The sequence below is a fragment of the Aspergillus eucalypticola genome, assembly GCF_003184535.1.
Source record: "Aspergillus eucalypticola CBS 122712 chromosome Unknown BO83scaffold_8, whole genome shotgun sequence".
Lineage (NCBI taxonomy): Eukaryota > Fungi > Ascomycota > Eurotiomycetes > Eurotiales > Aspergillaceae > Aspergillus > Aspergillus eucalypticola.
The window spans coordinates 695,149-717,841 of record NW_020290282.1 but is presented as its reverse complement, the minus strand read 5'-3'; the positions used below and the strand labels follow the sequence as shown (position 1 = coordinate 717,841).

Sequence of the window (22,693 nt, the reverse complement as noted above, 5' to 3'; positions counted from 1 at the left end):
CGCATTCGTGGATGGCTCCTCCTCATTTTACCTTCATCCGGCGGCCCGACTGATTGATAAGTGGGATGATTGATCCATAGTATCTAGTAGTCATACTAGTCATTAATTTCATCTTACCTTTTTTACTTTTCTCTCTCGTACTCCACCCTGCCAACTGAAACCCCCAAAGGGCCTCCAGCCCAGGGTATATAGAACCCCCAACATAGAACCTCCCCCCCGCCCCCTTCCCTATTTCTCTCTTTCTTTCCCTGTCCGAGCAAATCCCCTCCCTCTCTCTCGTCCGTCATCATCCGCCCTTTCATCCCGGACAGGACGGACAGACAGACAGACAGACAGACAGACAAGATGGCCTTCCCCAGCCGTCTTCTCCCCTGGCTCGCCGCCACCATCTTCTTTTTCATCGCCCAATGCCAGGCCAAAACCGTGACCTATGACTGGAACGTCACCTGGGTGACCGCCAACCCAGACGGCCTGGCCGATCGCCAAGTCGTCGGCATCAACAATCAATGGCCCCTGCCCATCATCGAGGTCGACAAGGGCGACCGCCTCGTAGTGAACATGCACAATGGACTCGGCGACAAGAGCGCTTCAATCCACTTTCACGGCATGTACCAAACCAACACCACGGAAATGGATGGCCCATCCATGTTGACCCAGTGTCCTGTGCCGCCGGGCAGCTCCATCACGTACAACTTCACTGTCAACCAGAACGGCACGTACTGGTACCACTGCCACACCGACTACTGCTACCCAGACGGCTACCGCCAGGCCCTCATCGTGCACGACAACTCCTCCTACTTCGCCGACAAGTACGACGAGGACCTCACCATCACCATGACAGACTGGTATCATGAACTGACCGAGACCATTGCCCCGACCTTCATCACCGTCGAGAACCCCACCGGCGCTGAGCCCATCCCGGACTCCTTCCTCTTCAACGACACCCTCAACACCAAAATCCCCGTCGAAGCAGGAAAAACCTACCTCTTCCGTCTCATCAACATCGGCGCCTTCGTCGCCCAGTACTTCTACATAGAAGACCACACCATGCGCATCGTCGAAATCGACGGCATCTACACCGACGAGGCGGAAGCAGACATCCTCTACATCTCCGCCGCACAGCGCTACACCGTCCTAGTGACGATGAAGAACTCCACGGAGAAGAACTATCCCATCGTCACGGTCGCGGACTCCCAACTGCTCGACACCATCCCCTCAGACCTGCAACTCAACCAGACCAACTGGCTCGAGTACAACTCGAGCGCCGCGTTCGAGCAAGCCGTCATGACCGTTTCCGACTGCTCAGATCTCAACCCCTACGACGACATGGGCCTTGTCCCCCATGACAGAATGGCCCTTCTCGAGAACCCTGACATCTCCCTCGAACTCACTGTCACTATGCAGGACCTCGACGACGGCGCCGACTACGCCTTCCTCAACGACATCTCCTACACCGCTCCCAAAGTCCCCGCCTTGTACACCGTCATGTCCGCGGGTGACCAGGCCACAGATGCCACTGTCTACGGCGACTACACGCACTCCGTCGTGCTGGAGAGGGACCAAATCGTCGAGATTATCCTCAACAACGGCGACACGGGTACCCACCCATTCCATCTTCACGGTCATGCCTTCCAGATGGTCGATCGGTACCCGCCGTATGGTCCTCATTTCTATGACTACGCCGACGGTGATCCGATCACCTACAATGCCTCGAACCACACTGCTTTCCCGGAGTACCCGCCCCGGAGAGATACCTTTGTGCTTCCGCCCCAGGGTTACTTTGTTGTGCGCTTCAAGGCCGATAACCCCGGTGTGTGGTTCTTCCATTGCCATATTGATTGGCATTTGGCGCAGGGTCTGGCTATGGTGTTCATTGAGGCCCCGTTGGCTATTCAGTCTAGTGTTACTATCCCCCAACAGCATTATGATGTTTGCGAGGCGGCGGGTATCCCTACGGCGGGTAATGCGGCCGGTAATACCGAGGATTATACCGATCTTACGGGCCAGAATAAGCAGGTTGCGTGGTTGCCTGCTGGTTTCACGGCTAGGGGTATTGTGGCTCTGGTCTTCTCGTGTGTGAGTGCCTTCTTGGGTATGGGCATGATTGCTTTCTATGGATTGTCGGATATTAAGAAGGGTGGGGGTCAGGTGCAGGCTAGGAGGGAGGAGGAGGTGAGAGAGCATGAGGATTAGTTGTTTTACTTTTATTTTTTGTTTTGTTTAGATTAGGGGGTTTGGAGAGGATGCTCTGGTTTGCATCAGATACCCGATGAATTAGATAGGATTAAAAGTATGTAATGTATTAGAAGTGTAAGGACTCTTGTCTATCGTCATCTTCGTAACTCGTAAATCCCACAAGATGGGCATCGGAAAATTATATAAGATGGAAAGGGTTTCCCGGGTTCCACACATGGCGGGATAGCGGTATGCATGGTCAGCATGGATCGTATCAATATAAGGAAGTTGGACTGCCTCCCCCACCCCCATACCAACGATAGAAGCCAGCCGACGGTATACTCAACGCCGTGCCTTGCAGTAGGTGGTCTGGACAACCCTTACTGCCCAGTTTGACTTGTCTTTCTGGGGAGGGTGGACTCCTGGGCCACTAGATTGCCCGGCAATTCACCTAATGGTAATCGAAATGTTAGTTTTTGTCTTGTTTAAAATATTGCCCGCCTGCTGCAAGGGCTCTTTGGAGGCGATTCAAAATCAATGATCACGAGGCCGCCAATCTCTTCGTTCCAAAGTATATTGCGCCATTCTGGATCACTATGAATGACACCACACGCACTGATCTGTTCCAAGACCTCATTGCGCTGCTCTCGGAAAGAAGGAGCAGTCTGCTCAGTCATAACCTTGTTCGCTCTAATACCTGCCCAGCTTAAAACAAGCATATGCGCCATCAACTGACCGTGATACCAGTACCGAACGCGCGGAGCGAAATTCCCCACGCATACTGGAACATGTGTGCCTTGAAGAGAGCGGAGATGATGGTAGGCTTTGATTTCTTGCTCGAGGCTTGGAAGCTGCTCGGCGCTAGTGGCCTTTAGAACCACAGTATATCCATGGGATAATATGGTGGCTTTCAAGAGATAACCAGTCCTACCGACGATGTGTAGCTGCTCGAAACCAAATTCCCGATCGCGCGATAATTGATCAGACAGGAGACGCGTCAAATCACGAGCGTTGATGCTGTGGACTAGATGTCCGTGTCTTCTGACGTTCGGACATTGAGGATCCAGAGGGCCTTTCTTAGCCAAACCACGCAGGCATTTCATCGTGCAATACTGGTCTTGAATCGCGTTCTTTGGATTTTCGTTTCCTTTCGGCATGCACCCGCTAGCTTCCTGGGATACTCGTCCTCGTCCTCGTCGTTGTCCCCGCCCCCGCCCTCGGTTGTCTCGAGCCCTTCTAGAGGCATTATTAGGCGGCGGAGAAGGGGAAGGCGGGCTTGAAGAAGCTCCTGCTTCGTCTCCATGCTCATCCTCATCGTCAATTCCTTGGCTTTTCCGTGACGGCTGGAAGTCAGGCTGACAACGCCGTCGTAGCATACACGGAGACCGATCCACGGGTTTCCGCGACGGGGGCTTATATTCGGAAGACGGCGGCTCTTTGCGGACCGATTCCGGTATCTGTTTCAAGATATCCAGGTATTCGACTTCCCACGTGTCCAAATCATCGGCTGCATCGTACCACGCCTGAGATGGACGTTCAGCTTGCACGGCGTTGAGCGTGAAGGCCAGAACCTGAGCAACTGCTGTTCAATGTAGACGAAGCTCATCCTCGTCAGTGACATCCCGGTTGGGGAGGAGCAAATAGTATTGCACAACCGAAGGATCTTCGGTGATGCGGAGGCAGATGAAGGCCTCCCCGGTGCAGATATAGCCGTGTTGGACTCCCACGTCTACCATGTATGAGAAAAGCTGGGTGATTACTGCTGCGACGAGCCGAGTAGCATGGTATTCGAAGCTATCTACATCCGTGTTAATGACATCTGTCTCCAAATCCATCTCATGGAGACCGGCGAGTATTTCAGCCAGCGATAGCTTATGTGGAGCTTTGTGTTCGACAGCGTACACGGGCACTCGTTGATCGTCTGATAATACATGGACGCAGAACTGGTCAGCGCGACGGTTGCGTCGTCTCCGATGGATCGGCCGCTGTGCACTTCGTGCTCTGCCTCGGGTAGAAGGTACGTGTTGTACCGATTCTGCTATTTGAAGCTGTTGCATTGACGTTTCGAGTGGAGAGGTCATGTCATCGGCATTGTTATGGTCCTCGAAACTAATATGTCCATGGAGTTTGAAGCGCCGTCGAAGTCTGTCGTTGTTGTGTATCTCTTTTAGAATTGATTTTACGAATTTATCCACTGTGTCGCGTTGGAAGTATTGAAGTTGAAGTTCGGACCTTATTGGTAGAATATCTTGCCGGAATGAGATCCAGTTGATTCTTGGACGCGAAAGCGCGATGCGTGGAAAAACCGGGGCCTTCTTTATCGAATGCTTCCCAGATGGCCTCGAAACCATTCCCAAGGTACTAAGCGTTTAGGCCGTATTCTACTGACAGGAATTGTTGGGCCATCCTGGGTTGTTAAAATTGCATCTGCCTCGACAGGGATAGCAAGAGAAAGCTCATGACACCCTTCGAGAAGACCAAGAAGGGTGCTTGGTTCGACTTGTTGCTCTGCCTGACTGATTCGCTGTTCTGCCTGAATAGCTCGCTGCTCTGCCTGGCGGAGTCTTTCCAACAATGTGTTCACATCATGCTCCATGGCGCGAGCAAGAGAAGGTAATGGTATGTTTGTTGGTTGTGAATAGTCGTAGTAGTAATTATCCCTTTCGGGGCCGACAAGAACTTGCGGTACTGCTGGTTAATTGTTGATAGAACGTGGGACTGTAAAAGAAAGAAACAAACAACTGTTTCAGTCCACTTACAGCATGCACTATGGAAGAGAAAACCTACAAAGGGCAGCACAAGTGCTTGTCATTGTCCTCTGGAGATGAGATGGAGTGGGTTAGTTATAGTAAGAACTAAGTCTCCACCTGGGGGACTCAAGTTCATTTTTAGGAGACCGCTTTCCCCGCTCTGCTGTGAACCAACTGTGCAGCTTTAGGCGCCTTGGCACATCTAGACTATTTTACCCTTAACTCACAACAGTGTGACTATTGGGATAATCATCAATTATAGATCACATCTCCATCATCTTCATTAGATTTACCGACGCAGCAGACTGCCCCCAAGTCTCATGTGGCCAGCTAATCTAGTCATTATCCAAATTGGGCACGAAATGCATTCGTTCACTCTGATCTTCCCCTTATCGCTGGAATCACTATTTGAACACTTCATGTAACAGTTCCTGTCAAATTTTGATCAGCTGTATCTGGTGGTCTAACCGTGGAGTGCACCTATTGCGTACTGTCCAATTGTTTGGCGAGTTAACCCTCAAAAGGAAAAACATTATACACCAAAATGGTTCCTCCAATCATATCACAGTAGATCGTCAGAAGGGAATAGAGGCCTTGATGGACGAGTGAACAATTTACACAACTCTCGATTTCTGGACATGGCTGTATTGTTCAATGAGTTGCTGGACCCTAGTATGTACCGTGGGACTTTTACTTCGATTGAGGATAGCTGATCTCTTCTAGAGGGAATAACAGCAGGCCAAGGGACAGTTGTCTGTCTGATAAACCCCTTCACTGTTGTTTGTTTGATGGGCTTGTGGAATACGATATATATACCAGTATCATAGTAGGTTATCTCGGCTGTTCCCATGGCTGTGGGATCGCGTAGGTAGAGTTGCATACTGCTAGCCGGATTCGAGTCTAATAAGAGGCTATAGATTACTCCGCTAAAATCACGCCATCAGAGGCGGACTGCTGCCTACGGGCAGCCATGTCAGGTCTACAGGTAGCACCACAGCATAAGGAATATCTTCTTATATAGAGTGTAGTGATGAGAAGAGAGTCCAGAACCATCAGACCGGCCTCCCCTTATCTTCATCTATTCCGCTTACCCCATTCACGCCAGCACCTTTCTATAAACCGAACCACAATTTCCCCTTTTCCTTGCCTCCTCCATTCTTTTCGTTTTCCGAAACAAGACACTGACGGGTCTGTCTGCCCATTGCATGCCGAGATATGAGACCCACGAAATCGAGCACGATAGAGATGTTTGGGATAAAGCAAGACGTTAAGAGAACAGAGAGGCAAGGAAAAGTGACAGCGACGCCAAGCGGAGAATATTATCAAGAACGAGAAGTAATAGTTTAGTAGTGAGAAGCAATAACACACAGGTTAAGTGTAAGGGAATAAAAGCAAGTAGATAAAGCCAAAAAGGAAACGGAAAGCAAAGAGGAAGAGAGAAAGCGGCTACTCTTCGGGTATATCAGAGAAGAGACCTATTCGCAGACGGTGCGACTAATGAGAGCAGTTAGCAAATGACTCACCAACCACATAATAAAGCAAGGACAGCACATACAAACGGCAATTTCGGGATGACAACTCCCAGGGTTGCAAGGAAATTGATGGTGAAATACGTCAAGTCGTAGTGGGTATAATGCGTGCTAAGGAGGAAGAGACAAATGGGTACGCAGAGGAGGAACTTCTTCGTGGGGGTATACTGGTCTCCGTTGTCGATCTGCTCCCACATGTTGAGGTTGTCATACGCGCCGGCGTTGAATTCAAAAGGGATGCCTCGCACCCAGTGGAACATGAGGAAAGAACCGAACATGTAGCTGATGTTGGTGAGCGTCCATGAGGTCTCCTGCGAGACGCCGGGAATGATGTCGAACAAGATCTTAAGGGCAATGATGAGAACGAAGTGAATGGTCCAGGCTCCTAAAGGGTAGTACAAAGTGGTCAGCCACTGAAGGTGTCATGGAAGTCATGGGGACATATGCTGGTGACAAGTCCCCGCCGGAACTCGAACCCCTCCTTCTGCAGCGACGGAGTGGTGATGATTGAGGGGAGGGGGGGGGAAATGGTGGAGATGGAGGTGGCCACTACTCACCCTTGGCGTTGACCCAGTTCGCATTCAAATTGGGCAGGGCAGCCTGGTCGCTGGTGTGCTCAATGGACTCGGGAGGCTCTTGGTAGATGATACTACTCGACCGTCTCCTCCGTCCAGCTTTGCCCTGGGCCATGGTGGTGTCCGGGGTCAACCGGCGCGACGCAGCGTCGACGTCCGGGGGGAAGGAGATGGCACGGGGAACGATTAGGGAAGACACTTTGGCGGTATTGATCGGAGATCGAGCGAAGAAAAAAGGAGGAATCAAGTGACAGGAATGAAGAGGAAATGGTCGTGAGAGAATGGCAGAGTGGTAAAAAGGACGCCGCGGGCGAGAGAACGAGAGAGCAAGCTGGCTGGAATACCGAGAGACTGGAGTGACTTCGACTGGGAGGCGATCTTGAAGACGATCGGCGGCGGTGTTGGTCACGGGAGCAGGTCTCCGTATTACCGGAACAGGGGGTAAATTACCGCAGGGCCAAAGAATGAAGTTGGACCCTAAGATAATATAATATCACGAAAGAAAAAGCGAGTGAGTGTCTTGCAGGATGAGGAAGGGAATAGAAAAAAAATCTCAAACGAAAGACAATGGAAGAGAAGAAAGAAAAAAAAGTCAAGAAGAAAAAAATAAAAGAAGCCAGCAGTCCGACATCCCGAGGGGCAGCCGAGCAGATCCTCAACTTCAAACTAATTGTCGGCGTGGCTAAGAATAGCCGGGACGCTTGCTGCATCCCATCGTTCTAGATAGAGTCTAGACCACACCATCGCTGCACCAACCAAATGCCATTCCTGTCTGGGTTGATTCGAGACCTTAATTAATGATGATATTGCTATCTATGCTATCTATGAAGGGTTTTCTCCTATTCCATATTCCCTTTATTGGTTATCACGAACATATGAAATCTTACTGGGAGTGTCTGACTCAGGATGAGACTCAAGTGGATAAAGGCAATATACGATCCTTTCGTTGATAGCATCTACCAAGAAAATTACTACGGTAAGTACTGGCTGAGAGCTTCTACTTAGGTTCGTCTAGTGTCCACACATATTAGCTGCAGTGACCATATAGTCTATCTACTGCTGAACAGCTTCAGAAGCGTGTAGTAACCATCTCAGTCTCAATGGCTGAATACTCCGTTCTGCTATTATCCAATAAGATAATAATTAACAAGTTGAAATGTCCACGCCCTGACAATCACTCATAAAATATTCCGACTCTGTTATTCCCGGAGCAAAAAAGCAAATGGATCTCTTGGATATTGAGAAGGTCGCGAACATCGGATAGTTTTGCACTAATCACATGGCATTTGTCGCTTTAATCCAGGGTTTCCCTTTAATAATGCAGTAGCTGATCCCCTAAGATCCTCTCGGTGATCATATCTGAGTTACCACCGCATCTCTAGGATTCCTGATAGGCCGTATCTCGGTGAGAGGACCCATATAAATTGGATATATCCAGCACAGCCATCCTTTACTCGCGTCATGACGAAGATCAACAACAATCCAGCAATTCGTAGGATTCCTAGGAGTAAACCGGCCCGTCTTCAAGATCGGAAAATCTGAAAAAAAAAAAAAAAAAAAAAAAAAAAAAAAGCCACAATATGTGCCAATTCCAGACACTGCAGCTCATTACTTAGCTTGTCTCCCAATCCTCTCCACCTTCAACTTGTACCAGACAGCCATCAGTCTAAAACAATGAACGTCAGAAGCAATAACAATAATGGATGATGTGATGCTAATACTCGTTCGTGACGATACAATACTTGCACATGGCACAAGTGGCTCCTACCACCCGCCGTAAAATTCTCTCCGCGAAATCTGAAGGTAAATCCGAAACGAATCTTGCAGCAGCAAGCAAACGCCCTCAACTTCCTGCTCCTTCCCCCTTCCATCCCCGTCTTCTCCCAGGATGCCCGATTCTCCATCCGACGACAACGATTCCAGAACCGCCGCAGTCGGCCCCCGCGCTCAGACAACCGGCTCCCGCCACTCCTCGCGTCAGAGCTCCCACGATTCCAACCCGAACCCGCGGAAAAGGCGTCGCCGCAGTCGCTCCGCCGACGTTCGCAATGTTCGCGATTTCGTCCCCCAAGGCGCTACCTTTAGTGCAGCGGGACTTGGTGTTGATGTAGACGCTACCTCATCTTCCGGTTCCGACAGTGACGACGGGTCGTCCGACGGTGGTGATGATGATGATGATGATGCGCAGACCGAGACCGCGCCCGCGCCGCCGGCGAGCTGGAATAAAGGCAGCAAGAGTGCGATTCGGACATCGCTTCGCAGTCGCGCGAAGCCAGAGGAGAGCAAACCTACGTCACAGTTCGACTCTGTCAATGACAAATTCTGGCGCAGTCGCAGTGAATCTGTCTCCTCAGAAGGCGAACATGAGACGGAGGCGTCAAAGCCCGCTCAAGTCGATGGTATTGAAGAGGGCGAAGTGAATGAGGAGGAAGCTTCAGACGAGTCCAGTCAGATGCAGCTCTCCGGCGACTCAGATGATTCAGAGTCTTTGGGATCGGAAGCAGACGATTCAATCTTGCTGAATATCGGGTCACGGAACGGCCAAAGTCTCGGTCAGGACCAGGATGGCTTAATAACCCCAGACGGCGACGACGACTACGACCCCGAGGAATTACCAGTATCCAACGGAACATCTACCAACGGACAAACCTCCACAAACCAATCCAAGGAGGACGCGCTCCTCCGCTTTTCGAAGAAATACCCGACCGCCCCCTCAACCCTCGCCGACCTCGACCGCGAAGACATGGACATCCAAGCGAAATACCGCTTCTACGACCGCGACGTCAACGCCATCGACCTCCAACTCCCCATCGCCTGCACAGAATGTCTACTCGAGGGTCACCTCGCAGAAGTCTGCCCGTCCCGAGAGGTAACGCTCACCCCTCCCCCCCCCATCATCCCCACAACTACCAACTAACCAACCATATAGTGCATACACTGCGGCGCCTGGAACCAGCACCAAAGCAGCTTCTGCCCGACCTGGCGCCGGTGCCAACGATGTCGCGCGCGCGGTCATGACGACGACAACTGCCCATCGGCACTGAAAGGCTCCTCCAGCGAATTCCCCTGCGAACTATGCGGCTCGACCACTCACATTGAAGAAGACTGCGACCTGATGTGGAAGCTCACTACTACCCGCCCGGACTCCGAACCCGTCCTCGTCTCCCTCTCCTGCGCCCACTGCACCAGCAACCGTCACCTTATCGGCGACTGTCCCTCCCTCCCATCCACCCGAACCCTGCTCTCCTCATCCTGGACCGTCCGCGGCATCGACCCTAACATGATCACCAACATCAACTCCGTTGTCAATCATCGACGAAACAACAACAATAATAACAACAGCAACAATAATGGTAATAACCGAGGAGGTCTCAAGATCCGCGGCCGCGCCGACCACCGCCCGCCTTCCTCCGACAGCGACGACATGATGGCTCATCGACGTGCGCCTGTTCATCGCGGCGGCCGCGGCAATATTCGCATTGGAAGCGGCATCGGCAGAGGGAATAAGAACATTTCGGGTGGAAATGGGTATCGCGATAGATCTGATTTCGGCCCGTCGAGGCAGCGCTCGATGTCGCCGAATCCTCGTTCCATGCGCGGGAGAGGTGGGAAGGATAGTTGGCAGGGCAGTGGTGGACGGGGGAAGTCGTCCGGTGGCGGTGGTGGTGGTAGCCGGCCGCCGTCGAGAGGTGGGAATCCCGGTCGTGGAGGAGGTCGTGGTGGGAAGAGAGGTGGTGGTGGTGGTGGGGATGCGTATCGACCGTTACCGAGTGCGGCGAAGAAAGCCTGGGACAAGTATCGGTTGTGATGGAGTGGGTTCTTATCGTTATGAACAGGTTCGTTGACGCTGGCGTTTCCTGTGTGTGTGTATATATACCCCGAGGGTGGAACGATTGATGTTGCATGTTTCAAAAGTTGTGTTGAGTTAGATCGTAGCTCATAGCTTAGAGCTCATTATATGTACAGACAAGATGATACTATAGATATCCAACGTGATGTGTACAGGAGGACAGGACAGTATTAGTCTCTATACGCCATTCTCCACGGCATTATCCGTAGACGTAGGGGTCTTCTCACCCCCGCGATGTCCCACGAACCCTTCGTCTAAGATGCGAATCAACTCATCTAGCCTCTCGATACAGAGATCCGTATGCGCATGGTCCTTCAAATGGCCGTTATGGTCGTTGAGCAGGAGCACGGTCGCCGCGCCGGCGGTATGCCCGGCTGTCATGTCGTCGAGAGAATCTCCAACCTACACCGACCACGTTCAAACACACCAAATCAGAAATGAAACAGAGAAACAATCAAGAAAAGAAAGGAATCATACCATAATCAACCCCCCCGCCATCCCCCCCTCATCCTGCACCCCCCACTCCCTGGCAATATGCAATATCCCTGCTGGATCGGGCTTGGGCAACAACCCCGGTGTTTCCCGTGTCACAATGGGGAGGAAGACGTGTGCGGGGAGATGGTTGTTGAGGAGGTTGAGGACGGGGGCTCTACACCACATGCTTATTAGCATTCATCATACTACAACCAAAGCAACTTCCAATAGACTAAGGCGTAGGGGGAGGGAGGTATACTCAAAATTCCTTGTACACAAAGCCCTCTTCACCCCCCTCTCTTCTAAGAAATCCATCAATTCGACCAAGCCCGGTTGAGGCTGCTGGGATTCCATGGCGGTGCGCTCAATGGCTTTGATTTTGTTTGTAGCTTCGAGACGCGATTCCGGGGTTGGGAGACGGCTGATGTGGTGTAGGATGTCGACCTTAGGGGGGATGTTGAGGGCTTGTCTAGATTATACGTTTTGTTAGTATGGGTTGGATTGTAGGGTGGGGGTGGAGATGGAGGTGGGGGAAGTACCGCATTTCGGAGAACATGTGGTTTTGGGGGAGGCTATATATTTATATTATATTTGGTTAGCGGTGGAATTGGTAGCTATGAGGGTGTAGGTATAGGTATACCATAATGTGCCGTCAACGTCAAAGACGATTCCGCGGAGTGGGGGTGCGGAGGAAGAAGAAGCAGAAGAGGGGAGGAGAGGGGCGAATCGCCGTTGACGGAGAGGATAATTGTTTAGGGATGCCATGAGGGAACGGGAAATGCGTAGGGCTGGATTAGAGATGGACATTGGTAGGAGTCAAGGTAAGGAGGGGAGAAGAAAAGAAGTAGAGGAATGTAGAGTGGAGAAGTGACGTTGAAGAAGGAAGTGGTTGATGGGCTGATAAGATGGAGTGGAGACTGGCATGCGGAATTAAGAGGTGGGTTTCCTTAATTACTAGTTTCGGTTCTATACTTCATGTTACTATAGACTCCATCCATATACTGCAATACTTCTGAACTGCATTCTATCTGCACCAATTACATCAGAACAGTTTCCACAAGAGATTGTCAAGGTTTAACGGTTGCACCTTCCTCTGCACCAGCAACATCTCCTTCCACACTCATATCTCCGAGTCTGACACCTCACAATGATCTATCTCTGCTTCTCCCCTGCAGTCCTCATCCTTTTTTTCACCCTGCATCCAGTATAAATCTTCCTGCCGGCCACCATGTCAGCCAAGAAACACCATCCAGCTCCTCGCGATCCTATTCTCAATGCCATCAATATCCGCACCGTGCTCGCCCTCCTCGGCACTCTCCTCACCATCAAGCTCCTGAACTTGCTGGCATGCCTCACGGGGGTGCGACGCACCTCGCCCCGATATCCCTACAGCTACGTCGGTCAAGCCATCAGTCGCAAAGAGCAGCACATCATCCAGATCCTGCTCGAAATCATCCCCGAGAGCAGCACCTCGGTGAATACCAGTCTGCCCTCTAACGCAGGCTTCTCCAGCCCCGACGACAGACCCACCACGGCCGACAGTGTCCCCTCCTCCAGTCTGGTCATCCCCCTCATGCCGGTGCCGTCGCGGGTTGTTCAACTGTCTCACAGCGCACCTACCCGGAGCTTGGAGCTCGCTATTGCCGATAGAGACCGGGTGTTTGATGACCATACGAGCACGCGCGCGAGCGTGCACTTCCTGGGCCACCAGCCGCTTCCTAGTGACTCGGTTTACTCGTCGATTGTCCGGAGGAGTCTGTCGATCAGTGATCCGAATTCGAATTGTTCGAGTCCGCAGCAGGGTATGCTTCCAGGGGTGCGGTTTTCGGGGTTCATGTCGGATAGGGTGCGGTTTAGTATATTGAGTCGGCCGTGGTCGATGGATAGTGTGTTGGCGGATGAGTCGCAGCCTGAGCAGGTCACGTTGGATATGGCACAGCTGCAGCAGACGCGCACGGCAGACAGCTATCCAGGACCGTTTCCCATCAGTGATGGCTTGGAGCCGAGCTCGTTAGCCACGGCGCAGTGTGCCAACAATGGGGCCAGTGAGGCCACCGCGGTGCGGACCTCCGTGAGGCCGTTTACCGATGTGTAGCAAGCAGCTTTGGGGGAGGGATGAAGATGCAAGATGTACACTATTCCTCGACGGAGCTATCTGGAGCAGAAGATGCAGGTGCAGGTGCAGATGCAGAAGCAGAAGCGCCAATAAAGACCATGCAGTATGTACTGTGTAATGCAAGTATGTAATCCAATCCAAATAATCAATCATTCATGCACATTCCTCCTCATGAATCGCATGATCCAAATACCCCATAGCCCGAACAAAGATCTTCGCACTGTCCAACACACGTTGCTTGCAATTCCCAACCGTGTCCATCCCCATGAACGCCCCATACGCCCGATCAAACTCCGTATGTTTAAGAGCCTTCCAAATACCATGCACATCATCCGGCGGCAGGGGAATCTACACCAGCAGCAGCAGCAGCCCATTAGCAACACCCCCACGGAAAGAGAGAGAAAGATAGGAAGACAGGAAGACGTACCATATTCGGATAACTCCACATAAACGTATACGACGCCGTGCCCTCCCTCCTCCCTCTGTCCCCATAATCCCCAACCCCACTAGGAATCGTCCCAATAGTATCCGCCAACAACATCACCTTTTCATCCTTCCACCACAGCACCGAACTACCCGGGAAATGACCACCTGTTTTGACTCCTATCACCCCGCTGCCGGGGAGGACTTCTACCTCTTGACCGTCCCAGAAAATTTGCCTTGCACTGCCACCATTGCCCTTACTGCCTTCGGCATTAGTAGTATTACTGGATGTGTCAACCCGCATAACCCACTCCCTATCCTCCCCGGACAAATACACCGGACAGTTAAACGCCTCCGCCCAGACTAAGTGCGTGGCGTAGTAATGCGGATGGGAGATGATGATTGCGGAGATACCGCCTAGCGCGTTGATGTTGGTGATGGTCTCGGTGTCGAGGTAGGGGATGCAGTCCCAGAGGATGTTGCCATGGGGAGTGAGGAGGAGGAAGGCGCGTTGGCCGATGCAGTGTTTGGGGGTGGTGTGGAGGGTGTAGATTTTGTTGGAGTTGGGATGGGAGGGTAGCGGGGAGAGGATGTTCTTCAGTTGGGGTTCGTGGGTGGGGGCGCGCAGGGCGCGGAGGGTGGTGTAGTCTTGTCTGTTGGTTTTTATTGTGGTGGGTTAGTATGTGGTTTGGTGTTTTGCGGGTGGTGGTGGTGAGTATGGCTGTGTATAGGGAGAGAGTGGGGGTGTAGTATAGTCAAGAATGGGGGAATAGAGATATACCCAGTTGGAGGGAGATATTGACGGGGATCATCGCAAATAGGACATGGAGTTGGCGGCGAGGGAGTTGAGAACTGGGTGCCGCAGGTGGTGCAGATGGGGAGGTCGAGGGGGTCAATAATAGTAGTATCACTAGTCATGACGATAATAATATTGTACCTGTATCTGGTTGTAGTTATTTTGACAATGTAGAGATACAAAATCGAAACACCCATCAAATGGGAGATATTCACTGCTTAAATGTATGGAAGAACATCAGCTGTTCTCCGCATTGACCCCGCATGTACTGGAGCCATGGATCGCCGAGCTGAACCTCAGCTGAGCTGCTGCTGCTCTGCAGCTGAACTGATAAGCTGCAAACCAGGGCTCGACTTAGGCACAATGATGTCAACACTATCTGAATCCTAAAGAAAAAAAAAAGGTGGAAACTTTTGTATTCCATCCATCGCATGGCATACAGCCCATCCATTATGCACTAATCGAGAAAAATATGCTGCAAGAAGGGAATCATATAGCACAAAAATGCAAAGGTCGGTACAAAAGTAGCAATACTAGTCGACACATCCCCCCTTTCCGCCCATACAACCATCCATTTCATGCACGCTTGCTATCGCTGCACGGGTCATAAGTCGTGAACATAACAAATCGTATAACAGGTCCAAATCGAAAGAAAACATGACGAGAGGAGAAAAAATAATATTGGGTATCAAACGTCTGTCGCGTCAATAGTCATGGTCGGCATCCACCTGCTCCGGACTGGCGCGATACTGGCTTCGCTGCCGCCGTGCAGGGCTGAACTGGCTGCCCGACGTTAGGGGACGAGGCCCCGTGGGTTTCCGGGGAGGCGGTGTGCTACGGGGAGAGCGCATGATTGAACTCTACAGAGATATGGTCAGCATCATGCGAATAAAACGTCCCTTCCGGGTATGATCACTAACCCGCGAAGCAACTCGTTCCATGTACGATCGCTCATCGTCTTCCTTGACTTTGGGCGGCCGCTCCGGGATCAGTGGCCCCTCATCCTTGATCTTAGGCGGACGAGGAGGCCCCGTGTGCCGCGAGCTCGCTTCCGAGTAGCCCGCGTCTGAGATGGGCGAAAGACGACTGGCGCCGCTGTAGCGCGGGTTGGCGTTCACGCCAGACAAGCTGGGGTTGGATCCCCACTGGTCCGAAGGTGCGCCCGCTGGCACGCCGTAGACCTGCGCTTGCGTTTCCAGCTGGTTTTGGTATCGCCCCGACGGGCCTTGGCGAGGCTGGGGATGGTGAAGATCGAGACTGCCCCGGTGAGCCCGGTACTTCGGCGCCTCCGACGCTTGTCCCGATGCTTGAGACGGAACCAGAGGGGACGGCGGCCGATTCTCCTGCTGCGGGTCCTCCAGAGTGTACGTCGAGCGCAGTCGGTCTTCGCCCTGGGGATCATAGTAGTCCGGCTTGTATGGTCCTGGTGCAGCCTCGGATTCAGAGCGCGAGGTATCGAAGGACGCTCTCTCCTTGCTGCGGCCAGGTTGAATGCTGTTGCGGATGTTGTCTCCCATCGAAGACGCCGTGGTTTTGGACCAACGGGAGATCTTGGGGAAGAATGAAGAGCTGCTCGATTTGTGCTTCTTGGCCTTCTCCGTCGTCTTCGGCGTCGCCTCGTTACTGAGGGCACCCGAAGCCATAGGCTCACGAGGAGGTGTTGACACAGGAGCGGAGCCAGCCCGGCCCTGGCGATTGTTGGCCGGCTCCTGCGAAGGCATGGTTGGGCTCGGGAACTCCGCCTGCTCATCTATGTCTTCATCCAGTTCCGGCACCGTACTGACGCGGTTTTCCATGCCCCTCCGTAGTCCATTACCCACGAGTGGTTCCAGAACAGGCTGGGAAGAGGTGGAAAGGTACTCCGACTGGTTTCCGGGCGACGAAGTCCCAGCATGGCCCTCCGGCTCATAGCCCTCCGGATCCACACTGGCCGCTCGGTTGCCTCCCCGCATGTACCGGTCATCCTGGCCGTAGCGTAGAGCTTCGACTTCATCAAGGAGCTGTTCCAACATATCCTCGATCCGGGTAAGATCGTTGGAGTTCTTGAGGCTCAGGCCTTTAAGTGCTCGCTTGAAGATATTCTTCCGCTTCGAACGCATGTCATCCCCGTCGTCAATAGGCACCTGGCGAGCACTACGCGTGCTAGCCGGCTGAGGGCGTGGCCCACCAAGAGCTCGATAGGTCCGCTCGTGCTGTCTGTCACTAGCTTCCATGAGCATTCCATCCTGTAGAGCAATGAACTTCTTCATCTCCTCGAATGAGTTGCGCATTTCCGCGGCGCTTCGAACAAGAGTCACGAGAATCTCCGTATCCCTGGCATTCCGTTGGGCATCGCGAACCGTGAGCTGTTCAAATAAGTCAGCAGTGTTACTTTCAAACAAGATGACATGTTTACTAACATGGTCCATGAGTGCAACAATGTCCTTGGACTGAATGCGATCAATTCCTTTCCCAGTTGCACTGTCATACAGAGGTGAGCCGACTCCTTGAGAGTATCCACTCAATTGCCGCTGGTGACCAGGCATAAAGTGGTCTTCCCCACCAAGGGGACTGTCAAACAAACCCATTCCATTTGTGTCGATTCCAGCAATACCCTTGCTGAGCGGCTCAGGGGTTTCAACACTCGGGGAGCGAGGGTTCGCGGCCGACACATACCCTTCGTCTTTGGCACCAAGCGGTGTGCCGAGCATCTGGCCTCCGTGGTACTGCTGATCATAGTAGTCGTTCGCACCGTAGTCATCCTCCGGGTAATAGTCCTGGCCATAGTGGGAGGGCTCAACTGAACCCAAGCCCAAGCCAGCACTTGCACCAGCTCCAGACTTGTCAAAGAGGGGCGACGGAGCGTCTTTGGAAGGGGTGCGGTTGAACGACCAGCTGTTTTCGTGGGCCGCGGGACCTTGAATGATGGAAGGATTGGTATTGATTTCTGATTCTGAATCCGGGCTCCGGTCGTCTTCATGCGGCATTGGGCTGCTGTCGAGGTTGCCAGCGAACAAAGGAGCCGGCTCGTTCTGGTAATGTTCGTCCAGCGACTGGGTGACACTCTGGGGCGGCGAAGTAGCACCCATGCGTCTAGGGAACGAGGTCGCGTCGGGGCTGGAAACTTCCTCGCGCTGCTTTAGGGGGCTTCCTCGGTGAGATTCGTGCTCTGCCGGCTCCTGCTGCTCATGATGCTCCAGAGGCTCCGGCTCCCAGTCCTCCTCCTCTTGCTCCGGAATACCAGCCATGGAGCGGTTCGCTCCAGACTGGCTGGACCTGGTGTCCAGGATCGTGGGTTCGAGGACAGAGGCCACCGCCGATTCAACAGCCATCGGATGTACGAATCGGGGGTTGGCAGCAAGGCCTTCAGCTACCGGTCGGCCCTGATCTTCCTGGTCGTGGTGATCAAGCTCGCTGTCATCGGTGTACCCGGTCATGCGTTTACCCACGGTGCTCTGCGTCTCAGTTTCTGCTAGCGATTGCTGGTCTTCATCATCGTCGGAATATTCCTCCCAGTGTCTTTCCTCTCTGGGGGACGGTCGGGGGGTCTCCTCGTAGCCGAGCTCGGGGCCAGGTTCCTGTCGACGGCGTAGGGACTCCGTCTGGCTCGTGATGCTGAGGCCTTCTGGACGGGTAGATCTTGCAAAATCCGTACTGGGCGCAGACGAAAGAGAGTCAATCGAGAGACGCGGCTCCAATTCTCGTTCATCTTCGGAGTAATCGTACCTATCATAATGGGTCAAGTCCCGCTTGACCGGAGATTGGCTCTCATTGCTGGCCACGCTCTGTATCGGACTAAGAGTGCGCCGACGGCTCGCCAGATCACTGTAGTCGAGGTCATGATTCTCGGAGTGGGAGTCGAGCAAATTAGCGGCAGCGGCAGCGGCGATAGCGCCTGCGGCGGCATCCCCGACGGGCGACCGACTCGAGGGGCTATGCATCGACAAGTCGTGGCTGGACAAGTTGCTGTGCTTGAGTTTCAGCTCATGCCGCACGTCAAGAGGCGTCCTATTTGGCGTGCGAGGTGCAGGTGACAGGGGTGCTGGCGAGAGAGATTGGAAAGGGGAGCCGCGGAAGCCGTCATGGAACTTGGTGTCTCCGTACGGTGCTGCTGGTTCGGCGGTCTGCTCGGAGAGAAGGGAAGCTCTGGTGAGGTCGGATTCAATCGCACTGCGCAGTGGCATGGGGGCGACATTGTGTTTCTGGAAGACTAATTCGGTCTCGTTAATACTGCCGGTGCGGCTTCGGGCCCCACTGCTCTTTCTTCTTCCCTCGCTTTTTCCGAGGCTGGACCGTGAGTCGTGATGCTGGAGGGCTGCAGCGGTTAGGGCCGTCCCCACGAGTGCAGCTTTTTCTGCATCACGCAGTCCTTTGCTCTTTTGTCGACGGAGCTTTTCTTGCTCCGTCAACTCGGGGCGGTTAGCCCATTTGATGTAACCGAGATCCTGGCTTCTTTCGCTTCTGCCATGGCTTCGTTCACTGTCCTTGCTGGATCTTCGTTCTTTCTGGGATGGGACGGAGTCGCCAGAAAGGACGATGCCTTCATCGCGACTATCCTTATTCAGGACGACCTTGGGCTTCCGGACGTCAGGGGCGCTTGCGTGTTTGGAAAGTCGTCTGCCCAGCTCGTCCCGAGAGGGCGTGCTGGCTGATGAATGTGAGGTGTTCATGTCGCGTTCAAATTTGGACGTGTTGGTGATGACTTTCTGGTCCTTCTTAAGTTCCTTCAGCTCAGGCAGTATGAGTCTTCGGATTGCGTCTTCAACAGTTTCAAGAAGCTTTGGGTTGTTGATCGATGACTTCGAGGTACCGGATTTGAACGAGTATTGATCACCGGATCGGCGATGCGAGGACACAGCCGAGGCGCTGAGGAGGCTGGATTCTGGACTCATCATATCGTCGGGAAGAGCCCGACGACGAGGAGACTTCGAATCCATATCTTGGAGATCACTGCCGTCTTCGAACCTACTTCTTTCGGCACGCCGGCGTTGCCTAGAGACGTCGCGAGGATCGTTGCTGAGCTTCTCTGCGACTCGATGAGCAATGCGTTCGGTACTGAGGCTGCGACTACGTTGTCGCCGGGGGGTTTTGAGGTACTCCTTGGATTCACGTTCCAAGCTCTGACTGCGTTTTCGTCGAGGACCAGATGAGGGGGCTTCCAGCATGCTATCCGCCGGCATCGACGAGATGTCGGAGGTTGGGTGGAAATACCTGTCGCGCGACAGGGCGGAGAGCTCACTGCCTTGGTCGCGATTCATGAGCTCGATTTCTAAAGGAGAATGGCCGGGAGGCTGGTTCTCATCGGTGGCTGAATTGGAAGAACTGTCATCCACAGCCGACTCCTCCAGCGACTTGTGCTTGTGGGGCGAGCTCAGGGAGATGCGGCGGGAATAGACGGGTTTCCGATTGCCACTCGACTCGGTGATCTGAATGTGGTCCTTCTGGTCCTTGAGCTTCCGCGCGGAGGAAGGGGTGACACGGACACGGACACTGGGGCGGGAAGTGAGGGAGCCAGAACCCTTCCCGCCCTCGAAATACTCGATGAGCAGGGAGGTCTGGGAGTGCTGCGACGAGCGGGACAGTTTGGAGTCGTCCCCGCGGGAGCGATGTTTCCGACGAGTGGGGATGGTGACGGGGCTCCCGTCGTCTGGAATGGAGTATGAGGTCTTGTCTGTGCGGCGAGATATGTCAGTTGCCAGATCAGTGCCTGTGATGCTGCCGTTGGTATCGACAATGGATTCAGTGGGGGCAGGCAAGATCGGTCTGCGGGTGTCGACGCCCATGATGAAGGAGAAGAAGAGAGCGGAGAATCCTTTCTTTTCAGCCAGACAAGACCATACTCTGTGTTTGGGCGAGTGGGAACAATAATTTTCCTTTTTTTTTTTTTTCCTTGTCTTGTCTTCCCTGATTTCTATTTTTCCTTTTTGCCTATTTTGGGAAGCTGGCAAAAGTTCAGGGGCAGGAAGTGTGTGTGCAGGGGGGGTGTGAAGGAGGGTAGTTGGAAGGATTAAGGCTGGGGATTGGGTCCGACTGCTAACAGACTGAAGTGTCACTACAGATCGGACCGATCGATATGCAGCTCGGATGAGGAGAAAGGAAGCAGGCGGGTAAATTAGATGGGCAGCAAGAGAGGGATTGGAGAGGATTGGGGAGGGGGAAAGGGAAAGGGAAAGGAAGGATGACGATCAGAGCAGGTGGGGACGCAAGAAGGGCAGCTGTGAGGGATTGCTGCGATATCACAAAAAGCAAAAGAGAAGAAGCGTACCAGCGCTGGGGAGTGTTGGGAGGGAGATGCAATAACAGCGGAGATTTTAGCAGTAGAGGAGGAAGAATCACCCGAGGCGGTAGTTGCCGGTGATTCGAATCAACACAACGAGGGAAAAGGTGGGGTGGGAAGAGAGAAGAGTGTGAGAATGAGAGAAAGTGAGAATTAAGGATGAGGATGAGGATGAGGCAAGTGAATGAATTGAGGCAGCACCCTCACTTGCGATAAGCCAACAATCGGTGTGGATAATCAACGGATGGTGGCCATGTACATTCACCGCAAGAGTTCACCCGTGCATTGATTGGGTTGACTGGGTTGGAGGTATGATTGCGAGTTGGTCGGGGCTGGGCTGGGTAATAATGATTCGGATGCAGGGAAAGTGCCCAAGATTAAAGAACAAGAGAGAAAAATCTAATCGAAGGGCAGCAGCAGCAGCAGCAGGAGAGAGGGGAAAAGGTCCAAGTGGATGTGCTTGCTTGCTTGCTTGATTGATTGATTGGAGTGGGAACGGTGAGGGAGGGGAAAAAATAGAGAAGGCTGGTAAGGTCGGTCACTAAAGAGCTAGTCAAGGGAGTATAAGGATGGATGGATGCTGGAGTTGGCGGTTTAGTGTCCACCCCCAAGTTCAAAGTAACTAAAAGTCAGTGGCCGGCACTGATTTAGAAAACAGTCACTGAAACTTAAGTAAGGTACGGCCTTGGATGAGTTGGCCACGACCCAAAAAAGATGAGCTTCTTGTCTCTGCCAGCCTCGCGATTATCGCGTTTCCTGGGCTCTTATACTGCTGATGGCCTTCGCTTGAAGCGGGATTTCCCCCTTCACTTTGGGTGTCATTATCGGTTGGGTTCGATAGAAGTGGACTGCTTTGCTTCCTACGTGTGTGTATCCCCTCCCGGGATCCATCCTTCTCCTCCACCAGATGAGATCCACGCATGGTGACCGAGCAAAGCTGCGCTTCAAGGCTCTCTCACTCTTCCATCAGATCAGCCTCGAGGACACAAATACTATTGAGTAGTCGGCTTTGCCGGTTTCTCCCTGTCGCCGAGAGTGATCTTCACGATGCTCGATGATGCTTCCTCAAGCTTAAGGCTGAATCCGGCTCCTCATCCACTTGCATGTTTATTTCCAGACACACCAGGGATGTAAGAAGCGTGAGGCTTGGAGAAATATGATTTTTCTTGTTTCCTAAAATCCATACAAGTTCATGCGCGCACCTCCCACTGGACGAGAGCGGGTTGTTGCTTTCGTAGTGCGACCCGAGATGTGATCTGTTTCCTGTCTGTCTGCCACTCCCGATCTTGGATGGCCCTATTACCGTTGTACAGGTGTGAGAGAGAGCAGCGGTTTTTGCCTCCCGAGACTCATGGTGGTGAAACCTGGAGCGTGATGCTCAGGAATTGGCTGCCATATATACAGCTTGAAACACGAGCCCTGCCAGCACCCAATGTCCAGAGGGTCGTTCGGTTTCGGAATGACTCGTCACATTAGAAGCCACGATCTCCTGTCTTCCGGACTCCGTACCTGGCTGGGAATCGGATAATTCTGAAGACCACTGGCGGAGGAGGCTACCGGAACAGCATCAGCATCCCGAACGAACATGACTAGTGTAGGTACAGTCGTTGGGTTACTGGGATTAGGAAAGTCCGAATCGAGAATAAAAAGTCCTTCACCAGTAGATGGATGAATCGTGAGTGGGTGGAGCCCGCGCCCCTCCCTGTGTGTGTGTGTGTTCCTTTTCCCCCGACCCGCACACGGAACCAG

At 52.9% G+C, this 22,693-nt stretch overlaps 9 protein-coding genes across 9 annotated transcripts; 3 read left to right on the top strand and 6 right to left on the bottom strand.

Annotated features, from left to right (window-relative positions):
- Positions 1–345: 345 nt before the first annotated feature.
- fetC (putative ferrooxidoreductase Fet3) lies at positions 346–2,193 on the top strand (the record flags this gene model as incomplete). The annotated part of the gene is made up of 1 exon (XM_025534675.1): positions 346–2,193. One exon carries the CDS (start codon positions 346–348, stop codon positions 2,191–2,193), a length of 1,848 nt encoding a protein of 615 aa, XP_025389741.1.
- A 145-nt stretch (positions 2,194–2,338) lies between these two features.
- BO83DRAFT_377227 (uncharacterized protein) lies at positions 2,339–3,361 on the bottom strand. The gene has a single exon (XM_025530929.1). It carries the CDS (start codon positions 3,276–3,278, stop codon positions 2,661–2,663), a length of 618 nt encoding a protein of 205 aa, XP_025389740.1. The 5' UTR covers positions 3,279–3,361; the 3' UTR covers positions 2,339–2,660.
- Positions 3,362–3,401: 40 nt separating this feature from the next.
- Positions 3,402–5,002, bottom strand: BO83DRAFT_377226 (uncharacterized protein). The gene has a single exon (XM_025530928.1). It carries the CDS (start codon positions 4,524–4,526, stop codon positions 3,762–3,764), a length of 765 nt encoding a protein of 254 aa, XP_025389739.1. The 5' UTR covers positions 4,527–5,002; the 3' UTR covers positions 3,402–3,761.
- Positions 5,003–5,922: 920 nt separating this feature from the next.
- BO83DRAFT_377225 (ORMDL family protein) lies at positions 5,923–7,592 on the bottom strand. The gene is made up of 3 exons (XM_025530927.1): positions 7,012–7,592; positions 6,481–6,839; positions 5,923–6,419 (listed from the first exon to the last, which is right to left on the bottom strand). Exons 1-3 carry the CDS (start codon positions 7,142–7,144, stop codon positions 6,372–6,374), a joined length of 540 nt encoding a protein of 179 aa, XP_025389738.1. The 5' UTR covers positions 7,145–7,592; the 3' UTR covers positions 5,923–6,371.
- A 1,284-nt stretch (positions 7,593–8,876) lies between these two features.
- BO83DRAFT_377224 (zinc knuckle domain protein) lies at positions 8,877–11,002 on the top strand. The gene is made up of 2 exons (XM_025530926.1): positions 8,877–9,898; positions 9,959–11,002. Exons 1-2 carry the CDS (start codon positions 8,918–8,920, stop codon positions 10,835–10,837), a joined length of 1,860 nt encoding a protein of 619 aa, XP_025389737.1. The 5' UTR covers positions 8,877–8,917; the 3' UTR covers positions 10,838–11,002.
- Positions 11,003–11,056: 54 nt separating this feature from the next.
- BO83DRAFT_397593 (putative haloacid dehalogenase-like hydrolase) lies at positions 11,057–12,118 on the bottom strand (the record flags this gene model as incomplete). Its single annotated transcript, XM_025533199.1, has 5 exons — positions 11,057–11,281; positions 11,357–11,528; positions 11,613–11,822; positions 11,893–11,925; positions 11,994–12,118. The coding sequence occupies 5 exons, from the start codon at positions 12,116–12,118 to the stop codon at positions 11,057–11,059; spliced, it is 765 nt and encodes a 254-aa protein (XP_025389736.1).
- Positions 12,119–12,394: 276 nt separating this feature from the next.
- Positions 12,395–13,645, top strand: BO83DRAFT_462686 (uncharacterized protein). Its single transcript, XM_025537297.1, has one exon. The coding sequence runs from the start codon at positions 12,582–12,584 to the stop codon at positions 13,446–13,448; it is 867 nt and encodes a 288-aa protein (XP_025389735.1). The 5' UTR covers positions 12,395–12,581; the 3' UTR covers positions 13,449–13,645.
- On the bottom strand, positions 13,495–14,854 carry BO83DRAFT_377221 (putative metallo-beta-lactamase domain protein). The gene is made up of 3 exons (XM_025530925.1): positions 14,674–14,854; positions 13,897–14,545; positions 13,495–13,817 (listed from the first exon to the last, which is right to left on the bottom strand). The coding sequence occupies exons 1-3, from the start codon at positions 14,808–14,810 to the stop codon at positions 13,623–13,625; spliced, it is 981 nt and encodes a 326-aa protein (XP_025389734.1). The 5' UTR covers positions 14,811–14,854; the 3' UTR covers positions 13,495–13,622.
- A 538-nt stretch (positions 14,855–15,392) lies between these two features.
- Positions 15,393–20,450, bottom strand: BO83DRAFT_425662 (uncharacterized protein; the record flags this gene model as incomplete). The annotated part of the gene is made up of 3 exons (XM_025535220.1): positions 15,393–15,548; positions 15,609–17,033; positions 17,088–20,450. 3 exons carry the CDS (start codon positions 20,448–20,450, stop codon positions 15,393–15,395), a joined length of 4,944 nt encoding a protein of 1,647 aa, XP_025389733.1.
- Positions 20,451–22,693: the final 2,243 nt, after the last annotated feature.